Source organism: Melanaphis sacchari, unplaced genomic scaffold, assembly GCF_002803265.2.
Source record: "Melanaphis sacchari strain LSU unplaced genomic scaffold, SCAv2.0 Contig78_pilon_pilon, whole genome shotgun sequence".
NCBI lineage: Eukaryota > Metazoa > Arthropoda > Insecta > Hemiptera > Aphididae > Melanaphis > Melanaphis sacchari.
In genome coordinates, this window is record NW_020271554.1 from 277,302 (window position 1) to 295,404 (window position 18,103).

General features: G+C 29.6%; 1 protein-coding gene across 3 annotated transcripts; it reads right to left on the reverse strand.

The window, feature by feature from the left end:
- Positions 1-310: 310 nt before the first annotated feature.
- On the reverse strand, positions 311-8,481 carry LOC112601430 (ectonucleotide pyrophosphatase/phosphodiesterase family member 5-like). 3 transcript variants are annotated; one of them, XM_025349068.1, is made up of 7 exons: positions 7,180-8,481; positions 2,959-3,068; positions 2,215-2,388; positions 1,647-1,828; positions 1,377-1,574; positions 640-1,014; positions 311-482 (listed from the first exon to the last, which is right to left on the reverse strand). In XM_025349068.1, the coding sequence occupies exons 1-6, from the start codon at positions 7,540-7,542 to the stop codon at positions 680-682; spliced, it is 1,362 nt and encodes a 453-aa protein (XP_025204853.1). In that variant the 5' UTR covers positions 7,543-8,481; the 3' UTR covers positions 311-482; positions 640-679. The 3 variants fall into 3 exon arrangements, with proteins under 3 accessions (XP_025204853.1, XP_025204852.1, XP_025204851.1); XM_025349067.1 differs by having other exon boundaries at positions 311-477; positions 7,180-7,542; XM_025349066.1 differs by lacking the exon at positions 311-482 and having other exon boundaries at positions 491-1,014; positions 7,180-7,542.
- Between the last annotated feature and the right edge of the window lie 9,622 nt (positions 8,482-18,103).

The following is an 18,103-nucleotide window of genomic DNA, read 5'->3' on the forward strand; positions in this document are numbered from 1 at the left end:
ACTGCCGTTTAACGGCGTTATTTAAGGGGCTTAATATAGGCAAATTTCATAAATTTTATGACTAGATGTAAGTTTAAAATTGTAAACAAAATATTTAGAATATCGATTCAAAGTAACTTGCAGCAACAAAGGTTAGTAAAACAAGTTCTATATTGTTACCGTTGTTGTGAAAATTATATCATACTTCCGTGTACCATTGTAGTTTCACAGTTAAAACTTATTATCTTCACATTTAGTTACCTATTTATAGAAATAAATCAAAGTATCCAAATATTGTAAAAATTATATTTGTAAAGAAACAGCACAAAAATTAAAATGTACGTATTATATAAAATATAAATCACTCAATATTATTTAGCATTATTGTATTCAACAACTAAAATGAAACATCTATATACTTAACGATTAAAATAATAAATTTACAAAAAATCCGTCTTCAATAATTTCACTGAGGATTCAATAGATTTTTTGACGATGCTACACTAAAAAACCACAAAAATAATTATTTATAATAACATGAATATACCTTATTGATGGATATACTTTTACAAGTAAACGGTTAAAACCTTTTTGTGTACACAAACATAAGTAAGTGATTACGTCGAATACAATAACAAACCAGACTATAATTTGTCGTACCTATATTATTATATATCAAGCGACCGGACCGGATATTTGATTACGGTAAGGTTAGGTTAGGTAACCTTACCATAGTATCAATTACTGTTGCTATTATGGTAGGTAGAATGTGCGGCGACAACGTGTCGGCACTTGACGACTTGGGCGACACTAAAAGCTGTTCGACGCCGGCTATCGTCCCGTTCACGTGCGGAGTGTCATTAGTTGGCTGCTTTAAGGCCAACAGGTGGCTGATCAGCGGGTACAGGTCCACATTGTCAAATGGCAGTGCGGTGAAGTTTCTCTTAAACATCGGTCCTGAACCTATGAAAAGTGCGCGCATTTGAGGGTCGTCGTTGTCGTACCCGTGGGTCCCAACTTTGAACATTTCCTTGGCTGTAAAACAGATGAAAAAAATATTAAAAAATGTTAGGAATACATGGATATACCACAAGTGTATAATAACGGTACTAGATAATCGACTTAGTGATGTTATTAACGCCGGTAAAATGGCTTTACCATTTAGTCATCTAAGATAAAGCAATAATGTTTACAAACAAATAAATAAAGTGTAAAAACACATTAACTAATTAACTTATTATACTATGGATAGTAATATAGTATACAAAAGAATAATATTGTAGATGAATACTTCAGTTATTCATACTACAATAATAATAGGTATATATTATATACAAATTATATAGGAATGAGCATTGATTTTTCAATTTTTGTGAAATTGTTTGATGTTAACTAACTTGTTTGATCCAAAATTGTTTGATAAAAACTGTACCAAAACGCGTAACCGGGTTTTGCCAACAAATAAATAATTCCGTTCAATCTAGGATTATTCTTCATATGCCAACGGTCTGGTAATTGATATTTTTTAAATACATAAAATGTATTTGATATATTGGCTCCGTTTGAAAGATTTGTAAAAACTTCGTCAAATTTTCCTGAAAATAATGTTTAGTGTCTCTGATATTGTAATGTATGAGACGAGATGTTTATTGTTCTAAACTATTTACCCATATTTGGTAGTATAAATGCATTGGGACCTGTAATAATGGATTTGTAGGTCATATTGGATACGTAATTATCTAAAAATATAATTCTATCATATGTAACTGTGTCCATTCCGTGGTCACTAAGAATTATGAGGTTTATTTCCTTTTCTAATTTTTTATAATTTATTTGTTCCAGCATGTATCTATGTGTATTAAACAGAACAAAATAATTATTTAAAAAATATTTTTGATATATTCTTAACAAGTTTAGCATAGGTGGACAAGTAAATGAAAAAAATAACTTGAATTAGTTATTCAAGAACGTTAAGCTGGTATAACATTCATAACTAACAATGTATCTTACTCTAAAAAATATAAGTTACAGAAAAATACTAACTTATCTTATTGAAAAAGAAAAGATTTAATATTATTTGATTGAAAAAAATTGTAATTTGTCATTAATTAATTTTAATTTTAACTATTAAATGCCCATTTGCTATTTCAAATGATCATTGAAATTTTTTTTCTTTAGTATGTACGTATTAAATATTAATATATATTATATAATCTAGTGTAATCATAAATATACTTGACTGTGTTCTCTACTCTAGCGATTTGATTTTTGATTTCTTGTGAGCTGACTCCTTTTTTATGACCAGTTCTATCTGGTTCTTCAAAATATGCAAACACAAGATTAGCCGGTCGATTTTCATCTTCGATCCATGACATAATAGTATCTATTCGGGTATTCCAATGTATTGAACTAAACAATAAGAACAATTTTTGTTTGTTTTGTATTAATAATGTAGAATAAGTATCCTTTATAGTTTACATCATTGGAAATAATTAATCGGTTAGGAGTGAGTAGAGTATGTAATAAGAAGACATTTGAAACACGAGCGCTAAATTTTTATGTTCTTTTTTTTATACTTTCTTTCTCTTTTATAAATGTCAAAACAGTAAAAAATAATTTTTTTATCACATTTTTTCAGTAAAATAGTAAGTTTGATGTGTTTTATTGAATACATTATTATATGGAATATGCATATTAACATTAAATTTGAGCATTGTTACTAAACATTTTTTTTTTTTTATTAAACTGAAAAGTAGATAATATATTTTATTATTTTTTGAATAAATAAAAAAAAAAAATATGAAATATAATTGAAATTTGTTCGTTCATTTTTATGAATATTTACTATAAATTGAATAGTTTTTTTTTTTTAATTTATGTAATGCAAAATATCTATACGCTTTCAATATAAGATTACAAAAAAAAAAGTTGTGGTAAAACTTTATTGATTCTGCTGTCAGGACTTAATTGTATTATTACTTGTTGTATACTTCAGTGTAAGTTGGATTTTTGCTTTGATATGGAAATTCGGATCCGGGCCACATCATAACACCGCTATGCCGTCCTTCGCCATTATATTCGTTTTGCATCTGTAATCAAGTTATCTCATCAGACATGAAATGAAAAATAAAACTATAGGTATATATAAAAATTAAAATAATGATTATGTTTTGAACAATAGCTTAACGTTAAAAATCGAATAATCTATCTAGACAATAATTTTTTTTTTTTTATTTTTTGAACTTAAATATTAGTGTATTTATACTCGCAATGATAATTTAACTATTCTTCTTACGTGTAAACTTAATCTAGATAATGGATTTTTTGATTTTTACTAAAATTAATTGGTCAACAAACCGTTTAAACTATTTACACTTAATTAGAATTAGATAATAATTTCTATAGACTGATAATCAATTAATTTTTCTCATAAAACCATAAAAGTTCAATTTATAATGTCTATTATAAAGGAAAATAATATCATCGGTTAACAGCAACTATAATATAGATTTGGTTGAATAATTATCAAGTACAATTATTATTAATAGTTGTACTTATAATTTTAATTTTATAATACACATATTACGGATATATAAAATGTTCAATCCCTGTTAAAATGTAATAAATATTATATATTTTATTGATCATTTATATTTAAGTTCATAATATTATTGAATGATGGTTGTAAGAATTTTAATTTTAGCTGTAAATAATATATTGTACCTATATAGCGACCGTTAAAAATTATTTAAAATAATGAACACAATAAAGTCTACTATTTTCAGTAGGGGCAGCGTGATTTTTTTCTAAAAGAGTGCCAATTTAGGACTAACTAAATTTTAGCAGAGTTGAATAAAATATTAATGTAATAGCAGTGGGATAATTTACTTTCCAAATCCCATAATACCTTTCTATATAAAGTTATATTATATAGATTATACGAGTAGATACTATGTATAATTAAAAGTTTTAAATACAAACTTACATTTTTACGTATCATAATTTTAAATATCTTGTGAGGAGACAAACTTATTTTTTCAATTAAAACCATCCTACTTTACTTTAAGTTATTAACTTTTTAAGCAGGGGATTTTGTTGAAAATGTCGATACATCTAAATCGAATTTTTAACCAGTAGGTAGTTTCTAAGTTATTAAACTTTATGTACCTACTAAGGATATTACTCTATAATAATATTTATATAAATTGAATATATTACAAACAAAAAAATATACATAATTATAAAATGCATAATTTATATAGTATATTAATATATTTAATCAGGGTAGCTGATTGTTTCAACAGGTTTTTAGTTTGTGACATTGGGTCAATGTTTAAGATTAATTAATTAATTAGATAATTTAAATTATCAATAAAAATATATCAGTGTTGTAGACGTGTATTCTAATTTAATAAATATTAATTTGTATAAAGTTCAACGTAAATATGTAAAAAAACATTACTATACTGTGTGGATAAAATCATATATTAGTGTAGGTATTTAGAACTATTTCGCAAATCTTGGTTAGAGTAAATTGTGTGGTAGTTCTTGATATAAAATAAGTTCCCTTACCATCTACTTACGGACCAAATCGAGTCAGACGTTTTCGAGGTCAGGGCACTCCTTTCCCGACTTCACAAATATATATATATATACTTAATTACTTTTGTTGTGGGTTGTTTGGTTGTTTAAAAAAATACAATATGAAAACAAACTATAAAATTATTTCTATCGTTAAGCTTACAATAATCTTAATCTTCTATGCAAATGTAACAATTTTTTTTTCCATTTAAAAATAATTTTAAAAAACCAAAGCTGCAACAACTATAACAATAATAATACAAATTATCGTTCAAGAATTGATTATGCAATATTTTTCCTATAACTCAAAAATAAAAACCTATTGTATATTAATGAATAGTAGCTTAGGTATAATTTGATTTTAATTACTTGTCAAAGCAAAAATTAGAAAACCTAGGTATAGATAAGTTATTAATTGTTAATTAGTTATTTACATCAATTATGAAAATAAAAATATTCATATCACATAGATTCATATTAATTCATTCACTTTAATAATATTAGATCATTTTCAGGTCTCCTTTTAAAGTTTAAAAATTGAATTAAAATTGTATAGTATGTAATTTTTTAATTTATATAGGTATTCAATTTTTTTTCTTTAAAACTTTTTGTTTATTACTTTTTACAATAATTATAATATGTTGAGATCCTCTTTAACAAGAATAGTTTTTATACAAAATATAATTATTAATAATGAAATACATACCAGTAAGTAAGTACTCAAAAATAATAGATTTATGCAAATTTATGCAAATGTATATACACTATATTATATAATTATTATTTTAGAATTTCAAATTATATTATAATATTTGTTTTACATACATTGAAATATTTTCTGATTTTAATTTATATCTAGATTTTTCATTGGAAATGATAGTTTTTTAATATATACTAAAATATGGGTAAAACAAAGTATAATGGATTTCAAGGTCTATAATAAATTAGTAAAATATAGTCATTATAGAACAGTGGTTTTCAACCTTTTTAATACAACGGATCACTTGGAGAACTTTCGATATGTCATACGAACCACCTAAAATTGATATCTTATATTTTTCTTATAAATAAGAATCAATTTTTTTTCTCACATTTTAGAGTTTAAATTATGAATAAATAAAAAACAATGAAAATTCTTGTAACAGACTTTTAACAATGTTTATAATTGATATTTTTTTATTTAATTTTAAAATAATTAAGAATTTAATGCAAAATAAAATTAAATATTTAAAATATTTTTAAATTTTGTAAGTATGGCTCGCGGACTCCCTCATAATGTCTCGCTGACTACCAGTGACTCGTGGACCATAGGTTGGGAACCCATGTTATAGAACAACGTATATGTTTTAAATTCCTAATGTAATAATAAACGTATAATATATAATATATAATCGGTTTTAAAATGACGTTTGTGTGTGTTTTATTATTGTATTTTTTTTTATCTTTTGAAACTGTATAAATTCTTCAGTTTTTAACTTTTAAGGTAATCTTTGATGGAAAATTGAATTTTATTGATATTTAGGCCTAAAGAAAAACAATTTTTATCTATAACAATAAATAAATAAATAAATTAATTAATAACAATTAATTAATAACAATTTTTATCTATTTTTATTTAAGAAAAGGAAAAGCTTGTATTTACTTAATATAAAAAATATAGTACCACGACTGATTTTGCGATGATAGGATCATACAACTATTACCTATGCCGTAAAAAAATGTATCTTTCTATTATAAATAAAAAAGACTTTTGTTGATGTTTACGGGCTGAATCCTTTTTTACATAGATATAATACGAATTTACTGTTTATTATTATATTATTAAGTTTGAAATAGCAACAATAATTCAGAAATAAGAAAGGAAAGTACACACAAATTAGATATCAATAAAATGTGAAATTATGGTCCGTTGATATTAATTATAGGCTCGTTTACCAAGTAATTAATGGTAGCATGAATAACGTTAAAAAGAGGAGTGGATTGGATTGAACATCAGGTCTTTATAACAAATTAAATAAACAATTGAAGATGATCTGACATTGCTATTCAATAACCTTTTAATGAATCTAATAATCACAGTATGATCAGATCAGTTAAAGAATATGGGCTAAGCACATTAAGTATCGGGGACAAGAAATCGTAAATATTATATAATTATTTAAAAAATGTATGTGTTTTTTAAGAATCGTGATGATGCAATTTCAATGAATCTGTACATTTTGTGTAATAAATATGAAGTTAATTTTATCTAAAACATTTAATTTCCATTGTTATTATAATTTAGGTATATTAAACAGAATATGAACAATATGAGTAGAAAAGAGGGTATAATAAACAAGTTATCAGACGAAGAAAACAAAAGCGACTAAATAACAGAGCGTCTAAAAGTTCTATGTAAAGCAATGTCGGAGAAAAAAAAAGATAAAAATCTTGAAGATAATTACCATCACGAAGAAATGTGTATTTATATTTTTAAATATTTAAAATCAAAAATATCATCACATTCTCAGATGCGAAGAGGCGTAAATCCTTCAGGGGAGTTTGCGATCGAAGGGGTGGAAAACCCTAGGTAGTGATTGTTATATAGGTAATTATGTAGCGTGGGCGGTTAGACCTTACCCAGATAGGCACCAGCGAATCGTCGTAGTGGAACTGCTCGTACGTGTAGTGCATTGTCTTGTTGTGCCGGTCGAACATGTAATTGTCGAGCACGCCGTGCGTCTCGGGGTGCATTCCGGTGGCCATGGTGAAATGGTTGACGAACGTCTTCGTGGGGAACGCGCTGCGCATGTACGGCGGCGCGGCGGAAGCGTCCCGGAACCGAGCCATTGTCGGCGTCGCGTCCGGTTGGATGTAATCGGGCCGGAAACCGTCGAACGACACGACTACGGTCACCGGATGTCGGCTGACGGCCGCCACTCCGGTCACCGCGAAGATCGCGGCGACCGAGTAGCACTGCACGGCGGCGGTCGGTATGCACATGCCCGTAGGTGGACTTTGATGCACCGAGCGGGAAACGGAGAAAAATCCTCCACTTGCGGGGTTTTGATCCGCGATCTACGTGTGCAGTGCAGGTCGGCGCGTATTTCCGGTGTGAATGCGTAGCAACCCGCGGACGTGACACGGGCGATGTGTCAACGGCGTCGCCAGGACCGAACGACGGTCGCTGCTGTCGCGATGCCCATGTCGTCACGATCGGATGTGTTTGCAGTGCGGGTGCAGGTGTGTCCGGTCGCTATTCGACCGCCACGTATTTTACTGACGTGTGACCAAATAACACACACAAACACACACACGCATATATATATATATATATATAGTTAGTGGGAGGTAAAAACTGCAATCGCGATACACTATTCGCTGATCGGACGGATTGCACTGCACTGAAACAGATTTCAACACGACAGTATATGATACGATAATAATGATTGTGACGGCGTACTATTCGTCGGGTCACGAGCTTTTGGACGGGATGTGTCGCGATGACGTGAAGCGATTTAATATCAAAACGTCCAAGTACGAGAGAGATTCGCCTGATTTCCGGATGCGAAAACGTGTGGGTTTTTGCGCGCAGTGCGTACGGCCGAACGAGAACGGACGGTGTACAATATTATTATCAATGACGTACGCGTAACTGCAGCGAAACACTCCACTTCAAACTCTTATTGCGGCGCGGCCGTGCGAGAGACAAGACTCGTTTTTCGGTCGGAGTGGGAACGGTGACGACGACGACGAAGTGCGCTCGGCCGTGTCGCGCGACTCGAACAAATTATACTGTTTTGTATACGTATTATTGTCACATCAATTTTCCGTGCCCCTGCGAAGCGCACTGCAACCGACGACTCTTCGTGCGAAAAGACGACCGCTGAGGCGATAACGTCATACAAAAATATGTGTCGCGGATAAAATTTCCGAGGTTACGGTCTCTGAACGCGTTATTGGCCAGAGTTTAAAAAAAAAAAAAAAACATTAAACGTCTCGAACATCGTCGAACACTGCGATAATTTGCGTTTATTGAACGTCCGACGACGTTAAACGGAAATAGCATCGCTCGTGTGGCACGCGCCTCACGGACAATGTCGTTAAAATGTTATGTTTTTATTCCACTTATTAGCACCCCGCCCATATTCCACAACGCTCAATACCTTTACTATAGGTATTAACGTTTGAAACTATCGCATTTGCTTACAATCGAAAGTACAACAATATAACTTAAAATTAAAATCGTGATTATAAATTATACATTATTTTACACGGCCGCGATACACAAACATGATGTGAACTATTTCAAAAAAAAGTCTAATTTTATTAAAATACAAGAGTACCGATATAACGTGTTATTGAATTACTAGATTTGCTGGAAATATACGATAAACCGAAATACAGCAATCTAGCGTGTGTTTTGCACTTTGGTTGTACCTATTGCAATTCCGATCGAATAAAAGTCGTAAAAATATTTCTGTTATTCCTAATTACCTTATAAAATGCTAAAAAAACCTTTGTACATTTTATCGAATGATTGACTATGATTGAGACGTTCATAACGATACACATTAAGTCTTAGTATATTATTAGCTGAAGCTAATAAATTAGAGCTGGAGCGAGTGGAAATCGTGCGTTTTTAAAATTGTAAACGACTGCCATTCATATAACATTAACGACATAATAAAAAATACATTGGTTTAAGGGCGTGAGTGTAAAGCTGACATTATCAGATACTCAACATCATTCAAATTCTATCGTTACCCGTAAAACCGTAACATAATATAAAAAAAAAATAATAAGAAATAATAGTAAATACACGTCAAGGTTTTCCACTGGACGAAGGTTTTCACACTTTTCGAGACAGATTTTTTCGAATGAGTGTAAATCAATCCCACAAATGTGGCATGTTGAACAGCCAATTTAGTATTTATTAAGGAAGCACTGAATCAGGATTATGGTATCTCAAGAGACAAAAATCTTCTTTTCTCAAAAACGACCTTGTTAGGTTTCGTTTTACTAGTCGTAATAACCATATTGTGTTTGAACAAAGATTTATGCATATTTTAAGACATTTACTAAATTAAATAATATAATACATTACTGTCTTACACTTCTATATGAATTTTAATTCTGAATAGTTAATAACTGGCATGTTCATCGTGGCTTTTACGTAAATACAGTAATTGAGTACCTACATTTACATGCATATTGTTTAATATTTCTTAATTTCAATAATTAGCGTTTGAAACCATTGCATTTGTTTACAATCCAAAGTACAACAATGCAACTTAAAATTAAAATCGTGAATATAAATTATACATTATTTTACATCGCGATACGCAAACATTGATAAACATAGATTTATTTCATTATAGTTTTAGTTTCATAATTATGTAATAATTATATTTATATATTTACATTATACCCAATGCAACATAGGCGTAAGTTACGAAATCTAATCTCTCTGATCAAAAGTTATCAATTATATAGGTTAGGTTATAATAATATACTGTATTAAAATTTATACCATATTAAATTGATATATTTATAAAATGTTTCTATAATTATTATAAATTCATAATTTAAGTGGTGGTCTATTTTTCTCTAGGATACAGTTAAGATATGTTTATTTTTTAACATAATATATTTTGTGTATTGAAAAATATTGTATATTATAATGTTTTATAATAATATAAACAGCAAACCTATGTTATTTGAGATTATAACTGTTACCTAATTTTCATGATAATAATTTATATGAACTCAATAATAACGTAAGTATAATACACAATACACATACTCGGTTATGAATTTTATGAAAAAAAAATAACAAAATATAAAAAAGTTGTTTCTCCTCTTCCCGAGAAGTATCTATCTAACGTTGTTAATAATATTACGTATATCTGTAAATGTCACGTCCTCGTAACAAGTTAGGTTGTTACTGTTGTTAGGTACACGTGCAAGCAGTTTTTAAACCAAATACAAAAAAATGTACATTGTAATAAATAAGGTGCTCAACCTTTTTGTCGTTTCTCTAGAATCTTTTGTTTACCTGTAACATTATGACATATTATATTTTTTTAAGTTAATATAATTATTGTGTGCCACTAAGCTGGTTTAATAGAGAAACAATGGATATTTTACCCTTGCAACTACTTTATACCAACAAAAGCCACTGACATATAATCCTTCTGTCGCCTATATATTCTTTCTTCTTATTTGCAACACAAAATATGGAAAATTCCGATAGAAAAAAAGTATTTTTCATCAAAATGATTTTAATGCAGTACAATTCAGGTTAAGTTGTCATATTTTGAGGAAGTAGGTACTCAAATGGTACCGACCATATAATTGTGTTCTGAATACACAACGCATCAGTTGTGCATACACGAATAACAAGGCCATAATATTGTGTTTAATGTAATTCTAATGATTGAATATTACATAGAATGTACATTATCTGTATTTAAATATATTCCTATGACCTAGAAGACGTTCAATTCCACGTTCATAGAATTTATATAACTATAGACTAATATATCATGAAGAGAGACAGCGTTTATTTTTTTAATTCTCGGTAAACTGAAAAACTATCGAACCGACCGATAAATATATTTACAGTGTAACCATTAGGAGGGACATTAAATACTATTGTGCTGTATTGTAATTGAATTTAAAAGCTTTATAAAACAATAATTAATGTATCATAAATTTGAAAATATGGCTATATTTAAAAAGCCAGAATTCATTTAATGAATAACATCAAAAATAGCTTTAGCTGTTACTAGGCATGTCGAGTATGCGTTTTACATTAATTTTTTAACTGTAGTTATTATATTGTAATTTATAATTATTATTTTAAGTAAACGTTTTTGCATATAACGTTATTTTGTTGTTGAAAACCAATAGGGCTTATGCCTCTCTAAATATAACGATATACTTATTCTGAGATAAAATAAAATTTTTTTATTTCTTCCACGGTGAATGATAATGGGTTAAGAATCGGGTCTAAAAATCTTGATCACTATTACATCTTTAACATTGTATTGCAATTTTTTTTTAATAACGCTTTGGCAACTATGGCCATTAGCAGTGCAAGTGTATTATTATCGGTAAATAAATTTATGGGCATACGCACTTAAAATTAGTTGAATAGGTATACTTTAAAAAATTACACTAGAAGAATTATGTTTTTTACGACTGGTTAGGTTTTTTTTTTCATTTTTATTAATAAGAATGCGTGACTCACACATCCAGGAATAGATAAACCGTGTCAAGCGGAAGAGGTGGACGGTAGCGGCGACAGTGGCGAGTTATATAGCGACGAGCACGACGCCATTGTCGTCGGCCACGGAGTGGTCGGACGCTACTATACGACATTCTATAACGGCCCGGAAGACGTTTGGGAACCAACTACTCGGAGGACGCTCAACACTCGCCGGCGAACGGGTACGGTTCGCGAACCGTGGTCGCAGGCCGGCCACGGTTACGCGAGCTATTCAAACCTAACGTCGGGGACGGCCACGGCGACGGTCAACCCGTGGTCGTCCAATAAATTCATGCCGTTCGGTGTGCGCCCGGCCAGTTTTCGGTGACGGCGACCACCGAACGGCACGTGTAGATGCGCGCGGGGCGTCCACCGTGCAGCACGCGCGTGTCGCGCGACGGCCGCCATCCGCGGACTGCCCCGGCGCCACGACCGGCCGCGTCGCCGCCGACCTCCGACCACCGTCAACCGACCGCCCGCAGCCGCGGACTGACCTCCGACCACCGTCAACCGACCGCCCGAAAAGCCGTTCGACGGCCATCGGCTTTTCGTCGGGCACACACGTTACCGTCCACCAGCGCCGGATTGGGAGGAAATTACTTACCGGGCTGTCCGCCTAGACCGGCCCGAGTTCCTAAACAATTTTTTTCTTGACCTATCAAACTTTATTAGTACATAAAAATATTTAATTTATAGACCCTCAATGTAAATACAAGCACTACTATATGTGGCTGTCATTATATCAAAATAACGATTTTTGTCATAGATTACATACTTACATTTTAGCATCACATTTTTGTCTTTTGATGTAAAATAAACTATGGATAAGATATTTCCACTGACTCAATATATCATCAAACCGGCCCAAATCTTTCGAATTTCTAACGGCCCACCGGGTTTTGCCCGGTAGCCCGCCGGCTCAATCCGGGCCTGCGGCGTCCGCGACGGCTGAGGACTTGTCCCAGACGTTTGCTCGATTTGGGACGGTGTTGAGTGTCCGCATCAAAAGCGGCTTCGACCGGACCCGGAGTTAAACTACGGCTTTGTGTCATTCGGTGGGCCCGAGGGCGTTGATGCCGCACTTGCCGCCGGAACACCGATCGCGCTGATCAACGGCAATCGGGTCAACGTCAACAGGCCCAAACGCCGGTGACGCCAATGCATTCCGATGCTTCGTCCTCATCCCTCGTCCTTCGTCCGCCGCCGTTAGGTACAGGTAATTCATAACTTATAAATTGAAATGATTGAGGCATTAATTACTATAGTTTTGTAGGTAGCTGGCGATGAAAAATTGGTATAAGAGAATATCCACTCTCCGACTTGAAAAGTGAAACATAATCTCAACTTTCAACGACCGGAAACGAAGATACTCAATGGTACATACGCTGCAATGACACTTGTGAATACGAGGCAGCGAGTTTCCAAAGCCAACACTTTGAAAAACGATTCCAGCGGTAAGCGTACGGAAGGAACAACCATCGAAACCGGCGAAGTAACGGCCAGAACGAAGCGACAAGAAGGACGCCGTTTAGTTGATAAAATTCATCAACTACTGCTGACGCACCTCTGGCAACAACGGGCGGCCGACTGCCAGCGGCTTTACACGCGGTTGTCACCGGTCACGCAGTGTCTCTCGTCTGATCGACAATCGATCTACCATCGCGATTGACTATAAAAAAGTCCTTCTTAGGACTATATGAACAAAGTCTCGTATCCACCCGGCGCGCCTGTTCAAGCGATCGCTCCGAACCGCTCGACTTGACCACGACTTACATAAGACTTCGGAAAGGTATTGCGGACTCATCCATGTTATATATAGTTCTATAGTAAGTGTCCCACATATTGTATCAAAGTCGTCGCTCTACAGGTTTGACACCGTCCGTCGCGGTTCGGCTTATTTAAGCCAGTTGCGTCTTGCGCGGTCCGGATTAAACTTACCCTCCACACATTGTTAAATTATGTTAATCGATTTATGATATTAAAATATTAAACGTCCTACCTGATATCATAAATTGGCATTATAATTTATTTATAAAAGTAGGTCGCCGAATATCGGCGTACCGTATCATATTATTGCAGACATCATTTGGCATTGCAGCACTTTAATTTATAAAAATAATAAATAACCTTTAACACATAACGAAATACTAGAAAAAAAAAAATGTTTATAATAATAGAACTTAAGTATAGTATAGCAAGTAATTTTTTTCTAAATAATACTAAATCTAAATTTATGAATTGAATGGAAAGTTCTTCATAAGTTGGTCATATACCGATTAAAAAACGTGAGCAAGTGGGTACCAGTTTGCCGTATATTATATGTCAAGCAGATTACTGTTTTAGGAAGGTTTAACTTAAATTCTCAAGGTCACATATTCGTACACTTTTAGTAGGTGCGAGTGGTATAATAATCGAGCAGTAGGTACGTAACATTTAAACGGGAAATTTCACAAATTTTAAATGCGAAAAATAAAGTTTTTAATTTTTGATAAAATATATACTATTAGGAATTTTATGGCTATATATTAAATTTTAATTTTATAATGATAATCTATATTTTTAATTCTATAATCTGAAAGAAAATACTTTTTTAAAGATATTTATATATAGATATTGAATCTATTTATACTGCACGAATAACTTTTATTTTTTTATTTTTAACATTTGAAGTTTAGATGAGTGGAATGATACTTTATAAATGTTATATAACCCTATTTCACTTAAATTCACTTTCTTGTTTACATAATATATCTCAGGAAATCATTGTAAATTAATTAGATAATTAAGTCTATCACGTTTGTGGATTCCATTCAAAATCTATTAAAAAAATATCATATAATTACGTTTTAAATATAATATTAATAAGTAAATACTTACTACACCTATATTTACCAATCACATATATGTTTAATATATTGTGTATTCCTGTATTATCTTTATTACTATACATATAAATTATATATAATATTAAATATATATTTGTAGACTGTAGAGTATACGAGTCCATAAAATAGTTCAATAGTTATATAATATTATGTTTATTTTTAATATTTATACATAAATATAAAACAATTAATACAAATACACAAATATATATTCAATAATTTATTTATTAAAGTCTTGTTGTGACTTAAAAATAATATACACTATATAAATTATTTAATATTTTTTCTAAGCAACAAACTAGTGTTTATTTTAATAATTTATTGCATTTATAATATTGTAATATTGTTAATAGTCAATTCTATAGTGTAATGTCAGTAATGTCATTAATATTTATGCTTAATGTAAATTTAAAAATTTTAAAAACTTAAAATAAGTAAATTGAGGATTATTTCAATGTCAGCGTAAACTATAAGCAACTATAACCTAGCGTATACGTATAGTAAAAATTAATTTAATTTATAATAATTGTCAAATATATGAGAACAAATTTATAAAACTAAAAATTGTAAGTCATTATTAGAACAGCCATCGGTATAAATTCAAATGGCGTTTCGGCGGGCTTGGGAAGAAGAAGATAAAATACTAATGAGAGAATTTTTACAAATCAATAATTATTATTCACACAATTAAAATGTAACATAATTATATATATATATTAGATTCGACCTGTCCATACGTTTAAAATCAAACAAATTTGCTTAGACGTGTTTTTTTTGCTAATAAAATATCAAAATAATTACACCGATTCGACATCGTTCGCAGGTATAGGCCAAAAGTATATTATTTACAACATTTTGAAAAAAAAAGTTAGAATTTTGAAAAATATACAAATTTATATTATTCTACACTTTTAATTTAAGATTAACAATCGTGTGATATGCTTTGAATGTTACATTATGACGCTTAAAAATAGTCAATTAACTTGGCAAACTTTAGCATTGCAAATATATTTCCTAAGAAACTTTTATCTAATAATAAAACACATACCAATCTAGTTAAATGTATTTCAGAAAATATATTAATATCTTAATATATATATATATATATAATTGTAACTTTGATGATATTAAAACTGCGTGTAACCTAAAATAATATATATTAATAATTTTATATTTTATTTTGTTTTGTATATTTTTTATTATAAATTATATATTTTATTATATCACACAGTGCTATTTTAAATAGTTATACCTATGTTCTAAATGGAGTTTTATACTCTCCGCATATATATATATATATATATATATATAAATTAATAATCAAAAAACTCTTAAAACCAGGAACTAAGTATGCTGATATTTACACATTCGTTTTAAAGTAATCTGTAAAATATTTTATTGAGTACATATCTATACTTAGTAGATAGTAGATAAACATGAATACATTTTACATTTACTGATAAATGTATTAATATTATTTTATTTTTTGTGTTTTTAATTTTTAATTTTATAGATAATATGGTTTTATATAAAATAATAAACATAATAATTACTGTAATTTTGCTTGTAAAATGTATTTTATCAAATCTGATAGTTCGTGATATTTGATTTTGTATTTACTAGTATAATTTTATACTAATTATTTATTTGTGAAAAAATTATAGTAAAAAAAGTTCTGAATAAGTTTCATTTGAATATTCAAAGTTGGTCATTGACATTTAAATAATAAATATTTAAAAGAAGCGATTTTTAAATTTCTTCAACAGTGAATAATAAATTTCACAAACTTAAGATATATTAAAAAAAAATTAAAACTTTAAAGAAATTTTAGCCAGTTCTAATATCAAAATTCTATTTAAAGTTAATTTTTAAGCTATTAAATTTATTACTGATTTCAAATTTCTCACGATAACACACCAGTATTCTGTTTTGTGGTGAATTAGAGAGCTGTAAATTGTTCAGATTTTTTATTAATTCTCTCCTACTTTAAAATAATTATATATAACGCCGATTTCGTTTGATGGATTTATTTTACATTTGTAAAATGTTGAACCTATCAAATAAACATATGTTCACAGTCATTAATATTCAAATTACATTTTAAGTTGACTGAAGTTAAAATAAATTATATTTACTTAAGTCGTATTTTAGCATTTACATATGTATGTTATTAATGTTTACAATATAATTACATAAAAAACATAAATCATAATTTTAATATGCAAAACGTTTTTTTTACTTAACTCGTTTTAATAATTTTCATGGCTTCCACTAGAATACAATTTCACGAGAACAGTGATTTTCAAGTTGTAAATCTTTCGGTGTATTAATAAAATCATATATAATATAATTGTTTTTTTAATTTGAATGTTAGTATTTGTATTCCATATAAAAATTTGATTAAAATGTAGCATTTTGAATTAATGTATAATTTTCAAGTAATTTAACTTAAATATTAAATCATTTAAACTTATTAACAATTATCAGATATTTGAAGAGATAAAAAAAAAAAAAAATATAGTATTTTAAAGTTAATAGAACATGTTATTTTTACACAGAGTCTTAATATAAAATATATTAAAAAATGATTAATAAGAAACCAAAAATAAAAATATGTTAATTCTATTTTTCGAAAATATAGAAATTATTTTCAAGATAAACATTTAAAAGTAATTTTAAAGTTGGGTATTTAAAACTAGAACAAAATTCGTTCAATTATCAATGTCCCGATTCAAATATTATTTACTCATAGTTATATGTTATTTTTATAAAATATAACTAATACAAATATGTAATTAAATAAATCAATACAATAAAAATTAATTTTCATAGTAAATTAAATGCATTATTTTTGGTCGAACATAGTTCCGTTAAATATAAAAAATAAATTTATGAAAAATAATTAATATAATTTAGAAAATTTTACTTAAAAATAAAAATATGATTTTCTAAACATATCTCCTAATTTTGATATACAAATATTATAAATTTATAACTAATATTTCATAAAGATATGTAAAAAAAAAATTTCTGGTTAGAAAAATAACATATCCAAGTATCTAACATTCTTACATACAATTTTTTGTACCTACTTTACTATAAGTACTATCTAAACGAGTACTATACAAACTTGATATAAGGCACACATTTACAACACGTACGAACTTAATAACATAGAGTAAAAATTTTTTTTACACCCTTAAGGTAATACGATATTGTTAAAATAATCAAAATCATATCTGTTACGTGATTATGATAGGACATGTGCATTGCTCATGCATTTATACAAGTTTTTATTTTTGTAATACCTATACGTATATTGTATGTAAATCGTATACCATATTATAATGTGTTTATGTCCAACCATTCAACGAACGAATAGTGGTTTGATAATAAAATAATTTAT

Coding starts and splice junctions, on each gene's coding strand:
- LOC112601430 (XM_025349068.1), bottom strand. CDS start 7,542: ATGTGCATACCGACCGCCGCCGTGCAGTGCTACTCGGTCGCCGCGATC. Junction 2,389..2,958: donor TACACTGAAGTATACAACAA/GTAATAATACAA, acceptor CTTATTGTTTAG/TTCAATACATTGGAATACCC. Junction 1,015..1,376: donor AACAATTTTGGATCAAACAA/GTTAGTTAACAT, acceptor TCTGTTTTACAG/CCAAGGAAATGTTCAAAGTT.